This window comes from Sapajus apella, unplaced genomic scaffold (genome assembly GCF_009761245.1).
Source record: "Sapajus apella isolate SASKATOON/1434 unplaced genomic scaffold, GSC_monkey_1.0 scaffold6, whole genome shotgun sequence".
Taxonomy (NCBI): domain Eukaryota; kingdom Metazoa; phylum Chordata; class Mammalia; order Primates; family Cebidae; genus Sapajus; species Sapajus apella.
Window position 1 is genome coordinate 73,156,402 of NW_022436946.1, and position 13,362 is coordinate 73,169,763.

Here is a 13,362-nt window from a genome sequence, read left to right on the forward strand (position 1 = left end):
ACACCTACCACTGCTAGCTGTGTATGACTATATACAGATCATATAAGCTCTTTATGCCTCAGTTTCCTTATCTGTGGGATGTGAGGAACCACAGTGTCCACCTCATAGAACTGCTGTGAGGATTTAATGAAGCAATGCCTATACAACTCTTAACATAGTCTCTGGCACATTCTAGGTACTCAACAAGTATTAGTCATTAGTATTTGCTGGGATTCAAGGATGATTACTGCTCATACCCTTAATTGGTTTGAAACTTGGGAAGATTTGAGGAGTAAAAGACATGGAGGTCAAAAACATGTATTTGTTTTTTATGATATTAATAATAATAATAACAACTTGGATTAGAGAACTCAGCTTGGATAAATGGTCTCATTTGGGCTTCTGAATTCTTTTCTTGCAAGTCTAGAGCTTGGGATGACATTCCTCACCCTCACCACCAAGGGAGAGGTGGGGCTGCAGAGCCTACACACTTACCAGTATCACTGCCTCCAAACCACCAAGTTCTATAAGCTGAACACAGAGAGAGGAGTTTCTGACCTACCTTTAGAAAGTAGGCCTGATCCAAATATTCCTAACTCAGGGACAGAGTATCAGAACAGAAAACACTCACCCTGTGAGTTGTCTTTCTGGAACTGGCTAAGCTGGGCGTATTTCATCGTTCCTTTCTCCTAACAATCTGAAGAGTCATTTCGCCTTTGGGGAGAAGTGAGTGAGAAGGCAGCGAGAGAGGGCAGAAAATACTTTTTCTACTACTGCCACAATGAAGTCCATTTTGATGACTTCAAATGAAATAGAGAAATAGAATGATGGAGAAAAGATTTTCTTCCACCACTTACAGATTTGGGGTCTGTTAACCCTTTGAAATTAACAGTAAAGTTCTTGTTACCCAGGATCAGAATCCTGCTTTCAAATTCATGAGGCGGGAACCACAATACATCCCTGTTCCATTAGCCTCCTGGGATCACAAGCAGGTAGTCTAGCTCTCGTTTCCTAGAAGCCATGTTATGCTTAATCTCCAAATCACTGCTCATTCTTATTTCCATACTATATTAGGACCAGCAAGGGTATCCAGTAGAACTCACCAGAGGTTAAGCAATGAACCCAATACAGTGGACCTTTTTCCCTTGCCAAATATCTGGGGAGAAATTAAACAGCAAATATTGAATATCTCTGCCCTTCTTTGTAAATGAAAGTCTGGAGTATCAAAATTCATAATTCTTATGCAAAATTCCAAAAACATTTAAGGTTTTGATTTCTTTCCTTCCTAATTTTATATTCTGCTTTGCCTTAGCCAGTGGGATCTCAACTGATTGTCTAGGTAGAGTTTGTTTTTGTTTTCCCCTTTAGTAAAAGAACCTGGACTCACTGGCATTTTCAAAGTTGTATTAATACATCCTGAAATTCCTAGATTCAACTTTTTTCTGAACAATCTAAATAATTATTAGGATACATCTAATTATCAGAGTACAACTTCACACTTATAAATTTAAAAAATACAACAGAGTCTCTAGCACTAAGATACATTTTTCTCAAGCAAAATGATATTCCTTGACCTTAGGACTTGGTATAAAGAAGGTCCATATTACTCCTACCAGAGACTGAAGCAGAGATTTAGGGCATGTCTGAGGGAAGGAAGGCAGATAGAGAAAATCTTCAGCTGCAGTAGGATTCTGGTAAGTCTGTTGTTACCAGAGCCTGTTGTCATCAGCAGCTTAATAATTACGGAAACGGCAAGCCTGAGGTTGGGTGGAGCCTGTCTGTGTGTATTGTCTTTGCCCTCAGTGAGTGGCATTCAAAACATTCCTGTCTTTTTGCAAAGTCAAGGGATTTGCAGTGGTGACCTCTTCAGTGCCTAGGTCTCATTTTAGGTATTCAATTTTCCAACCTGAGTATTTAAGACCTCTTTGATCTTTTTCTTTCTTCAGCCCCTGTTCCCAGGCCTAGGAAGCCTCTCTTCAGAGGGTGACCCTTCTGAAGCCTTTGTAATTTGGGGCCCAGAAGGGATCAGACCTTACTCTTCCTCAGAACTTAGCCTCCCCTCATGTTTGAACTTTCAATCCTTGAGTAACTTGTCTGACTCAAGGCAACAAAAATATTTTCTTCTGCCACAACTTTTTATGTGTAGGAAGACTCAGCTGAGTTGTTGCTTCAGGATTTTAGTCATTTTCTTCAAGTGGTCCCAGATATTTGTTTTTCTAATATTCCCTTTCATATTCTACATTATGTGTGTTCCCTCAATGAGAGAATCAAGGAATTCTGAGTCTGCCAAGAGTATTCTTTAACATAAATCTTACCTATTTTTATGTTCTTGAGTTGGATAATCTTCATTAAAGGGTCATTCTCCATTACACCACATCCATGTTTGGACTTACCTGATGTTTTCCTGCCTAAATCCCCTTTTCTTTGTCTAATATTTCCTTCAAACACCACATCCCAAAGTTTCTTGAGTAAGTTCACTCAGGGCCCCAGTAATATTGGCAATTCTGCCAGGCATAGTGGCTCACGCCTGTAATCCCAGCACTTTGGGAGGCCAAGGGGGGCAGATCACTTGAGGTCAGGAGTTCCGGACCAGACTGACCAACATAGTGAAACCCTATCTCTACTAAAATACAAAAATTAGCTGGGCATGGTGGCAGGTGCCTGCAATCCCAGGTACTCGGGAGGCTGAGGCATGAGAATTGGTTGAACTTAGGAGGCCTCGGAGATTGCAGTGTGAGCCGCGACTGTACTACTGCACTCCAGCTTGGGTGACAGAGCAATCCTCTTTCTCATAAATAAATAAATAAATATTGGCAATCCATCTATAACAGCTGAGACACTGAAAGTCACCAAATAATGCTTCAGATATCTTACCCTGACCTTCCCAGGTTTCTATTCTTAAATCTGTTCATATTTTATATAACCATTTTGAATGGATCTTGTAGTCTTTAAGGGAAGGGCCCCCAGGTGAGCTCATGAAAGACTATGCTCATTTACGGTGTGCTCCTCAATCCCTTCCTGGATCCCAATACCTTCTTTGTGAGGAAAGTCAACACTGCTCTGTCCTCTGGGCTTTCCTGTCTCTATGTTCTCTGGGCATGCATTCTGATTCAACAATGTGTGAAATACCTTCCATTTTTAATCCCTATTTTTAAGAGTACTTAGACGCATTTCCCCTTTGTGTAAATCTAGTTTGGTCTTTAAGAACTCATATTTACTTTTAAGTAGATCTCTGTTACTGAATTTCTTAATACTTCTCCAGTTAGCCCTTTGCAGGTAACAGAGCTAAAAACACTTTTTGAATCATGCCTTTTTTATCTAAAACATACTGAAATTTTTCAAGTTATTGTACTGCTCCACTAACTTTATTCATTTGAATAAGATTTCCAGGTACATTCTTTCCTCAGTAAATTTTTGGCTTTTGGTGTTATGATTATCTCATTCAATTTTCCTTCCACCTTGTCCAAGTAGAATCTATATTTCCAAAGTAATAGGTGCCCATTCTACTTTCACTAGTCATTTAATAAAAGCCATTCCTCTACACTGAACCATAGCTTGGATCCTGAAAACCAAGAGACGTGTACCTATATTATCTATGATTAATGAATCTGCAGACTCTACAGTTATGGGATGTAGTCTTCAGAGTCTCTGGACAAGCCACAGAGAGCCAAGAAAATAGGCTACCTCTGTTCCCTCTTAGGAGCTTGATATAGTTGCAAACAAAACAACAAGAAAGAGCATCTGGTACAGCTGATCTCTTCCTACCTATGTTACTCTTGCATCCAAAACTTAAAATTAACAGCGAAAATCTCACACACTAATGCTTTATAGCAGAAGAATTTACAGCCTCTGCAGTCTAAAGTCTGGATCAGCAGCTCTGCCTAAGAAACTCACAATATACATCAATGCCTCAGTAACTTACGCATTAAAAGATGAACAGATTGCTTTCCTGATAATGTAATTACTGTTGTGGTCAAGCTGTGCTAGTGTTGGTGAAGTGAACATTACCCACAAAGACTTCAGTCACCTACTCCAGTGGTTTAGTCCAGAACTGTAGCTATTGCACAGCTGGTCTCAAAAATCCACATGGACAGATGTAACAAGGCTAAGGTCTACCCTCTGACTAGGCAGCCCCAGAACACTTGATATTTCCATATGCTCTTTTTTTCTCCAGGTGTCCGTGTAATGACTATCTCTTTACATTTCTCAGTCACCTTTCCAATTGATAATGTTACCACCTTCCTCTCCAAAATTCTTTACATGGATTGAGAGATCCTGCAGAAGATTTTGAGCCTTGAGATCACACTGTATCATTGTATGACAGGTGGAGTAAAAAATAAGAAATGAAAGGTCTGGGCTGCACACATCCAGTTTCCTATTTCAAACAGACTTTCAAATAAGTCACCCCTCCTTCCTTTGGAAGGAGTTGGGTAGGGCCTGAAGAAACAGGGAAAATACTGATTGATCTTCAAATACTTTTCAAAGGATGGAGAGTCCTATTTTATGATAAAGCAGAAGGGCTCAAAAAGCAGGAAAAGTTGTTTTTCCTACATTTTTTATGATGATGTTTCAGCAGTGCTTGACACGTTCTCAAAATATGTTGAAAATCACATTTGAGGAAACTTGGAAGGTTCTTGGGGAGGATATTTTGTAATAGGGAACGGAGCTATTAAAATGGGAAAACCTCGCGTATAGACTGTCCCTTTAAGACTGCAAAAACTGACCAAGTGCGGTGGCTTATGCCTGTAATCCCAGCACTTTGGGAAGCTGAGGTGGGCGTATGACTTGAGGTGAAGAGTTCAAGACCAGCCTGGCCAACATGGTGAAACCCCATCTCTACTAAAAATACAAAGACTATCTGGTGTGGTGGCAAACACCTGTAATCCCAGCTACTCGGGAGGCTGAGCTAGGAGAATTGCTTGAACCCGGGAGGTGGAGGTTGTAGTGAGCCGAGAGTGTGTCATTGCACTCCAGCCTGAACAACAAGAGCAAAACTCCGTCTCAAAAACAAACAAAAAAACTAAAAAAATTTATTAGAACATGTAAAAATACAATTAGCAATTCCTGATGATCTCGGATATCATCAGCCACCAATTAACATGGGCTTCTCCAACAGTCTCTATCTGATCATCTGCTCCTAAAGAAAGGAAGTGGAGATCTGGGAAGAAGATAATGTGAACAGTCTCTCTTTTATTTTGGGCCCCAGAAATGATTCACTCACAATGAACGTATCATGTAATCATTTAGAGAACTTCAAGTCCTCCTTGTAACTGAAGGGCAAACAGAAGGCTAAAGAGGAATAGCTCTGTTGCTGAGACCCCAGGGAGCTACCCTGTAGGGCTTTAGGAAGTTGGCTGTGAGATTGAGAACTGATTTTAAATATATGTTTCAACTAGACCAATGCTTCTCAGTTGAGGTGGTGGTGGATTTTTCCTTCCAGGGAACATTTGGCAATGTCAGGATAGTTTCATTATCACACAGGAGATGGTGCTTACTGGCATCTAGTGGTCAGAGGCCAGGGATGCTGCTAAACATCCTTAAGTTCACAGCACCCCGAAATAAAGATTTATCTGGCCTTAGCAGTGCCAAAGTTGCAGAAACCTGAACTAGAATTCAAAGGGGAGACTAGGATAGTGGGTTGAATAGGGAAATATCAATAATGTAAGATTTAGTCCAATTTAACAAATACTTACTGAGCACCAACTTTGTTCCAGGGCCTGTGCTTAGCACCAGGGACTAAAAAGGTGATCAAGGAACGATCTCTTTAAAATCACATAACCTGGCCAGGCTGAGTGCAGTGGCTCACGCCTGTAATCCCAGCACTTTGGGAGACCAAGGCAGGTGGATCACCTGAGGTCAGGAGTTTGAGACCAGCCTGACCAATGTGATGAAAACCTGTCTCTACTAAAAATATAAAAATTAGCCAGGCATGGTGACGTGCACCTGTAATTCCAGCTACTCAGGAGGCTGTGGCAAGAGAATCACTTGAACCCTGGAGGTGGAGATTGCAGTGAACTGAGGTCGTGCCACTGCATTCTAACCTGGGCAACAGAATGAGATTCCATCTCAAAAAAAAAAAAAAATCTTGTAACCTGACCAGAGAAGGAGGCACAAAATCCCACTAACAATATTTGTGGGTTTTCTTCATATATGATTGTTATTTTTGGTTTTTGAGATGGAGTCTCACTTTCTTGCCCAGGCTGGAGTAGAGTGGCGAAATCTCGGCTTACTGCAAGCTCCACCTCCCGGGTTCAAGCGATTTTTCAGCCTCAGCCTCCCAAGTAGCTGGGATTACAGAAGTCCATCACCACACCTGGCTCATTTTTGTATTTTTAGTAGAGAAAGAGTTTCACCATGTTGGTCAGGCTGGTCTCGAACTCCTAACTTCAAGTAATCTACCCGCCTCAGCCTCCCAAAGTGCTGGGATTACAGGCATAAGCCACTGCGCTAGGCCCTTGTAATAATATTTGGTAAGAACTCTTTTAAAAGAGATATGTACTGTCTACAAGTTCTGAAATCCTCTCTATATTTAGCATCCCTTGAAAAAAAAAGAAAAATTTGGATCCTACATATACTTTTCCTAGAAATGCACATAGCTGCAAGCTTTAAAAACAGACTGTGATGAAAATTACTTTCCAGGGGAGAAGTCTGATGCATGTACATGCTGAGATCTTAATTTTTCTATTAGGAAGGATGCTATCCTCTTTCTGAGTATGGAGCTTTGTGCTATCTCATTAAAACCGTGAAAGAGCTGTTCTCCTGCAAGTTTAGGAACCCAGTTGACCAATAAACAAATAAAAAAGAGTTTTAATTTTACCAGATAAGAGAGCATTAAAATCACAATAAGAGAACACTACACACCCACCAAAATGGCTACAAATTTTTAAAATATTAAATGTTGACAAAGATGTAGAACAATCAAAACTCCTAAACATTAGTTGTGGGAGTGTAAATGGGTACAGCCTCTTTGGAAAGTTGCTTGGCAATATCTAATAAAGCTACATATACACATATTCTATGACCCATATTTCACTCATAGGTATACACCCGACACATATGCTTATGTGTTCACTAAAGAATATGTATGAGAGTTTTCAGAACAGCATTATTTGTAATAGATCCAAGCTGGAAACTACCTAAATGGTCATCAACAGCAGAATGGATAAAATTGTGGTGTATCCCACTCTCCGAGAAAGGACAAAAGTTTAGGAACCATACATATGTTTACGAAAAAGCCAGAAAGCCAGAAGTTACTGCAGCATTGTTATGGTTGGTTTATATAGCCAATTGGCATAAAGAAAATGATACAATGAGGGCAAGTGGTGGTGAATACCAGACTCTGTTCTCCCTTTCAGGTAATACATCACTAGATCCATGTTGACAAATTATTTAGAGTCCTATGCAAATGCAATAAAATATTAAGCTCTTTCCCATGTTTGCTTATTCAGCTGGACAGACTTGAGGAAAAACAGAAAGAAACCTACCGGCGCATGCTAGAGCAGCTGTTGCTGGCCGAGAAGTGTCACAGGCGCACAGTGTACGAGTTAGAGAACGAGAAGCATAAACACACTGACTACATGAACAAGAGTGACGACTTCACCAACCTGCTGGAGCAGGAGCGGGAGAGGTAATGTGCACGCAACCACCGGTCACATCTGGATGCCCATAGCCCTTTCATGTCTGCCCCTCTCTTCAGGGATCAGTCTTTCATCCAGGGGCACTGTGGACAGGTGCCCAGGGTCTAATGCCAGTTTCTGAATGGGTGGTAACCACAGAAAATGATACTGAATTTTACCTGAGATTATTACATGAATGTTTGGGGGTTGCATGTAGGTAGGGTGTCACATTCCCACAAGGATGTAAGCCATGAAACCATAAAGCTGGAAAGAAACTCAAAAGACTTTATATTTAAACTTGATCAGTGAAACACCTACATTTGAGAAGTCTGTCTACAGATTGCTTTCTATTTGAAATAATCTAGTTTTATCCTTGGGGTGGAAATCTGCTTTTTCAGGATGGCAAATTCTTAAACTTAACCATTATAAATGAATCCTATTCATTTTTAATACCAGAATAGAAAATATTCGTATTTGGCTGTGTATAAATAACTTAATGACCAGAACTACCTCCTTAACTTCCTAAGGGCTGCATAACTCTTAAAACTTGAGGTTAAATAAAACAGCCACAACAATAGAAAACTTGAGTGTATTGAGCCTTGATGTTTATTCTTGTAGGTATTTATTTAGTCTTCTAGGATCAGGGATTGCCACAACAGAAGCAGAGACCCCAAACTGAGAAGTTTTGTAGTACACTCTTCTATACCATCTGTTATTTTTCCAGTACGTTTTAACTTATTATCTCCCTTCTTCCTAGGACGAATGGTTATGTCTGTGAATTCCACAGACTTTGAAACCAATGACATTGAATGCCCATGCTTTGAGTAACCAAGTATGTCTGCTTTTGTGTTTAGGGCTTGCAAATTGAGATCTACTAGGGAACAGCTTTACCTAGCCCAGCTTTATTAGAGATCTACTTTTACCAGATTAGTGTATATATGAGAAGAAGCTATCATAATTAGTAAATAAAAGCATAAAATAGAATAGGTTTGGGTTACACATTTTATAAAAAAATTATTGGTAATGTTTATTTATTATTGGATTCAGTACATCCCTTGGGGAAGGAGAAATGGAAAAGTGAACAATGGCTAAATTGTTATGTACTATATCCCAGACTTATGGTTTCTAATATTTGTTTTAAGTTCCTGTTAAGCTAAGGTTAACTAGCATCATGTTTGAACACGTAGACTAACTGATTTGACATCCTGGAGTAACCAGTGAGAATAAATCCCATTTCCTCAATCTCCAAGAACTTTTCCAACCTCAAGCTACAGATACTGTAAACAAGATTTTAAGGACAGTATAAATTACATATACAGTCATTTGTCACTTAATGAAGGGGATACATACTGAGAAATCCATCATTAGGTGATTGCATCATTGTGTGAACATCATAGAGTACTCTTACACAAACCTAGATGGTATAGCCAACTGCACACCTAGGCTATATAGCACAGCCTGTTACTCTTAGACTACAAACCTGTACAGCATGTTACTCTACTGAATTCTGCAGGCAACTATAACAGAATCATAAGTATTTGTGTATCTAAACATATCAAAGGTACAGTAAAAATATGGTATTATAATCTTATGGGATATTGGAAGGGGAAATGGCAGTGAATACCAGACTCACTGTTCACCCTTTAAGGTAATAAAGCACTAGACACATGTCAACACATTATTTAGAGTCCTATGAAAATGAAATAAAATATTAAGTGTATAATGAATATTAATGGTAATGAACATAAAAGTACTCTGTGGTGCCCAGATGTGGTGGCTCATGCCTGTAATCCCAGCACTTTGGGAGGCCAAAGTGGGTGGATCACCTGAGGTGGGGTGTTCAAGACCAGCCTGGCCAATGTGGAGAAACTTGTTTCTACTAAAAATACAAAAATTAACAGGGCATGGTGGTGCACACCTGTAATCCCAGCTACTCAGCCTGAAGCAGGAGAATGGATTGAACCGGGGAGGAAGAGGTTACTGTGAGCTGAAGCCATTGCACTCTAGCCTGCGCAACAAGAGCAAAACTCAGTCTTAAAAAGAAAAAAAGTACTCTGTGAACTATCACACTCTCTATCATGTGTTATTATTTCAGTTACTCTCACAGAACACAAAAATTAAGAAAACAAACAAAAAAAAACAACAACAAAAAACAAACAGTTGGAATAAGTATGTTCACTCCATCTACACACTTTAATTGAACCAACAACTCTGAAGGTGAACTTGTGATGCCCAGGCACACTGCTGTCATATATGCAATCCCTTGTTGACAGAAGTGTTGTTATGTGGCGCATGACTCTATCTACAACAATCACCTGGTTAGGTGTCCTGTGCTGGAATGTGATCAGGTAAAAAAGTAGCAACTTGTATTGACTTTTTAGAATATTGAAAATCAAGTAATTCTAAGAGCACCTGTGTGAATTATTTTTCATTACCTTGTAAATTATTTGATTTAGAAGCAGATATTTGTCTTTTCTTCAGTTTCCCACCTAAGCTAAATGCCCGAGGTAGCGTAAGTTCTCTTACAGAGTCATTGGTTTAATAAAAGTATGTGGACAGCGTGACCGTACTTATTCAGGATGTTTATTTTTCTTTGTTTTTGTTTTCCTAATTTTTGGTTCTGTAAGAGTAATTGAAAATAACATCTTAGAGGGCATGATAGTTCACAGAATGCTTTTATATTTGTTATCCACTAAGCCTATGCAGGATGTGTTGATTTACTACCTTCATGTTGGTCAACTCTAGATGAACAATTTCAATCCCCTCCCTCTTGTAGAAGTCGTTTAATTTTATTAAAATAATTACAACAGCCTCTCCTGAGCAAAATGCTATATAGAAAGTTTTAAAAGTTAAAAAAAAAAACTTTAAAAAAATTACCCTAACATGCTTTTGATACTTTCATCAGCACCACTGGGCTGCATTACTAAATTTTCACGTTTTAGGTAAGAATTCGCTAAGAGACCTTGACTCTTACTTAATTTTCATACCACTTTATGTTTTAAAATAATTTTTTATGGAATCAGTTATACTTTAGTGCTTAAATATTTTCTTTTTCTGTCAACATTTTATCTCAGCTCAACATTCTGACTGACCACCAGTGCATACATACCGTGGGCACTCTCTGATACTTTATTCTAAATTAAACATCCCCAGTAGGACCCGATAACCTAAGTTGGCGTCTCTGAATTTCTCTGCTATCTGAGGCGTCCACCGTGACTTGCTTGCCGAGTTCCCGGGGCAGCAAAGTCTGGGATTTTTCAAAGGTCAAGCCTGGGATTTCTGCTATTCTTTGGAAACCGCCCTGCTAAATCTGCTTTGGGTTAAATCCTCTTTTTGAAGTAAGCGGTCATAATTAGATCTACTTATGAGAGCTGGCAGGAGGCTGACCCCGAGGCTTTCTTTCCCTCGGGCCAAGTCGCTGGGGAGCCCCTCCCCAGCGCGGATCGTGGACCCTGGACCTTGGCCGGGTCGCCGCATCCCTGGGGCTCTGCCAGAGCCGGGACTGTCCAGGAGGCCCCTGCCGAAGCGCGCGACGCGGCCACGGCACCTGCGGGGGAAGCCGGACTGCAGCTAATAAGGAAGCGGCATTTCTGAGAACAAGTGGGAGTCCTTGTGTCCTATAGACTGTTCCAAATCCTTTGTTTGCTTTTTGTTTCGCACTCCCTTCCCCTTCTCCCAAAAAGACCCTGTGAGCAAAAAGCAGAGCCAAGAACTTTGCTTCGGAAACACTTCCCTTTCTACTGTGAACATGAGTAAGGGAAGAAAGTGAAGCTTGAGATAAGCCTGAGTGGTTTTCTCCTTATAATCACTCACTCAGCTTCTGTAATCACCACCGCAGGAGGTGAGACTCTGCAGACTGTCTCCATTCCAGGAGGCTTATTGATTTGGTGGTGGAGGGGTCAGGTTGGGGCAGAGCAGGGACTCTCCTGGCACCAGGAGCATCTCAGTTGCATTCTCCACATTTGTCCTGCTCTGTAGGGGTTTCTCGCCTCTTCCAGAAAAATGGTTAAAGATAGGAAAAAGGAACCCAGGCACACAGGATCAGTAGTAGCTGTCGATAAGCCATGCAGATTCAGATGTTTGATGAAGCCAGGAATCTGAGGCTCTGAATATTGCAAAAGAGTTTGAGATCAGCCCTTTCAAATACCTCATTCTACAGGTGGAGACATTGAGTCCTAGAACAATTATGTAACTCAACCAAGATCACACAGTGCAGGCCACTACTCTAGCACTTTTGTGTAAGTGAATACTTTGTGCAAATGGTTTCTGTTTCATTTTTTGTGTGTAGGTTCCCCACCCCACCCTCTTATATCCAAACTATGGCACAAAATTTTAAAAGGCAGGATGACGGCTATCATGAAGATATAAGAACAGAGATATTAGGACCAGTGGTGTCTCTAGAGTGTCAAGGTAGAAGCTTTGGCATAGCGGTCTCTCAGAAGGAGCGGCCTGGGACTTGTTTTGAAGTTGAATCTGAATAACATACACAGTGTTTTACTTAGCTTGCATTCTATTTTGAGTAGTTATCATGGAAGGCTAATGATATTTATGGGGGCACTTGATAAAGCCCTCCTCCAAATTAACTCCCTTGTTTTGCCACTGACCTAGACCCTATAAATGTAAAAACTATGTAAATTGCTGGGTGCAGTGGCTCAAGCCTGTAATCCTAGCACTTTGGGAGGCTGAGGCAGGAGAATCACCTGAGGTCAGGAGTTCGAGATCAGCCTGACAAACATGGAGAAACCCCATCTCTACTACAAATACAAAAAATCAACCAGGTGTGGTGGCGCATGCCCGTAATCTGCTGCACAGGAGCTGCTCAGGAGGCTGAGGTAGGAGAATTTCTTGAATCCGGAAGGCAGAGGTTGCGGTGAGTCGAGATCCTGACATTGTGCTCTAGCCTGGGCAACAAGAGTAAAACTCAGTCTCAAAAAAAAAAAAAAACTATATAAATTTTTATTTTTCACTTTTCAGGAATTGCTAAATTCATCTTGTATAAAAATTTCACAAATTAAGTACCTAAAATGGACAATATATTGTTTTGGGCTTCCTTTCTTCTAAGTCAACAACCCATGATCATAATTTGTTACCATCATTTACTACATATTTGTTTTTACAAATAGTTATAGTCCCAAATTAAATAGAGAAAACACCATTTAAAAATGCATTGGCTTAATTAGCACTGTTAATAATAAAGATAAAAATATTTTTTATTGTATTTACTCAGGCTGGGTAAAGAAAGCTCCCTTGTCTAAATGCTATATTTGATTTGGTCCATGTTTCAAGCCAACTTGACTTTTAAAGGCATAATTCTGGGCACATGAGATCACCTTCAGAGTTTGTACTTTATCCTCTGCCTGAACTGCAAGACTTGTGATTTTAATCTTAAGCTTCACTAGGGCTGCTCCAAGAATGCCAAAATAGAACACAGTTACATCAAAAAGTGGTCTGGGACTTAAAGAAATATGTAAGGGAAGTGTGTGTGTGTGTATGTGTGTGTGTGTGAATGATGTGGAGGAGTGCTGTCTAGATCTATCACTGTAGATACAGATTTTAAAGTCTTTGGATTTTATAGGCTCAGCTGGGACTACATAAATAATTACATCATCATATAATATTGCAGCAAGCCTTCCAAGTGTAAGTTCGGTTTTTTAAAGTAAAAATCAGCATCTCAAGAGAAATCCCTTAACCTGTGAAGCAGAAACTGTAAGAGCAGGGGCTTGAGTTGGAGGGAAGCTTTCAAGCCCCATTTTAGTATTCTTCCTTT

At 40.1% G+C, this 13,362-nt stretch overlaps 1 protein-coding gene across 6 annotated transcripts in view; it reads left to right on the plus strand.

Annotated features, from left to right (window-relative positions):
- Positions 1 to 13,362, plus strand: part of FILIP1 (filamin A interacting protein 1) — a 239,292-nt gene that overhangs the window by 173,520 nt on the left and 52,410 nt on the right. For all 6 annotated transcript variants that reach the window (XM_032275485.1, XM_032275487.1, XM_032275484.1 and 3 more), the window contains exon 4: positions 7,428 to 7,606. In XM_032275485.1, the coding sequence (XP_032131376.1) occupies positions 7,428 to 7,606 (179 nt within the window). The remainder of the gene's footprint in view (positions 1 to 7,427; positions 7,607 to 13,362) is intronic.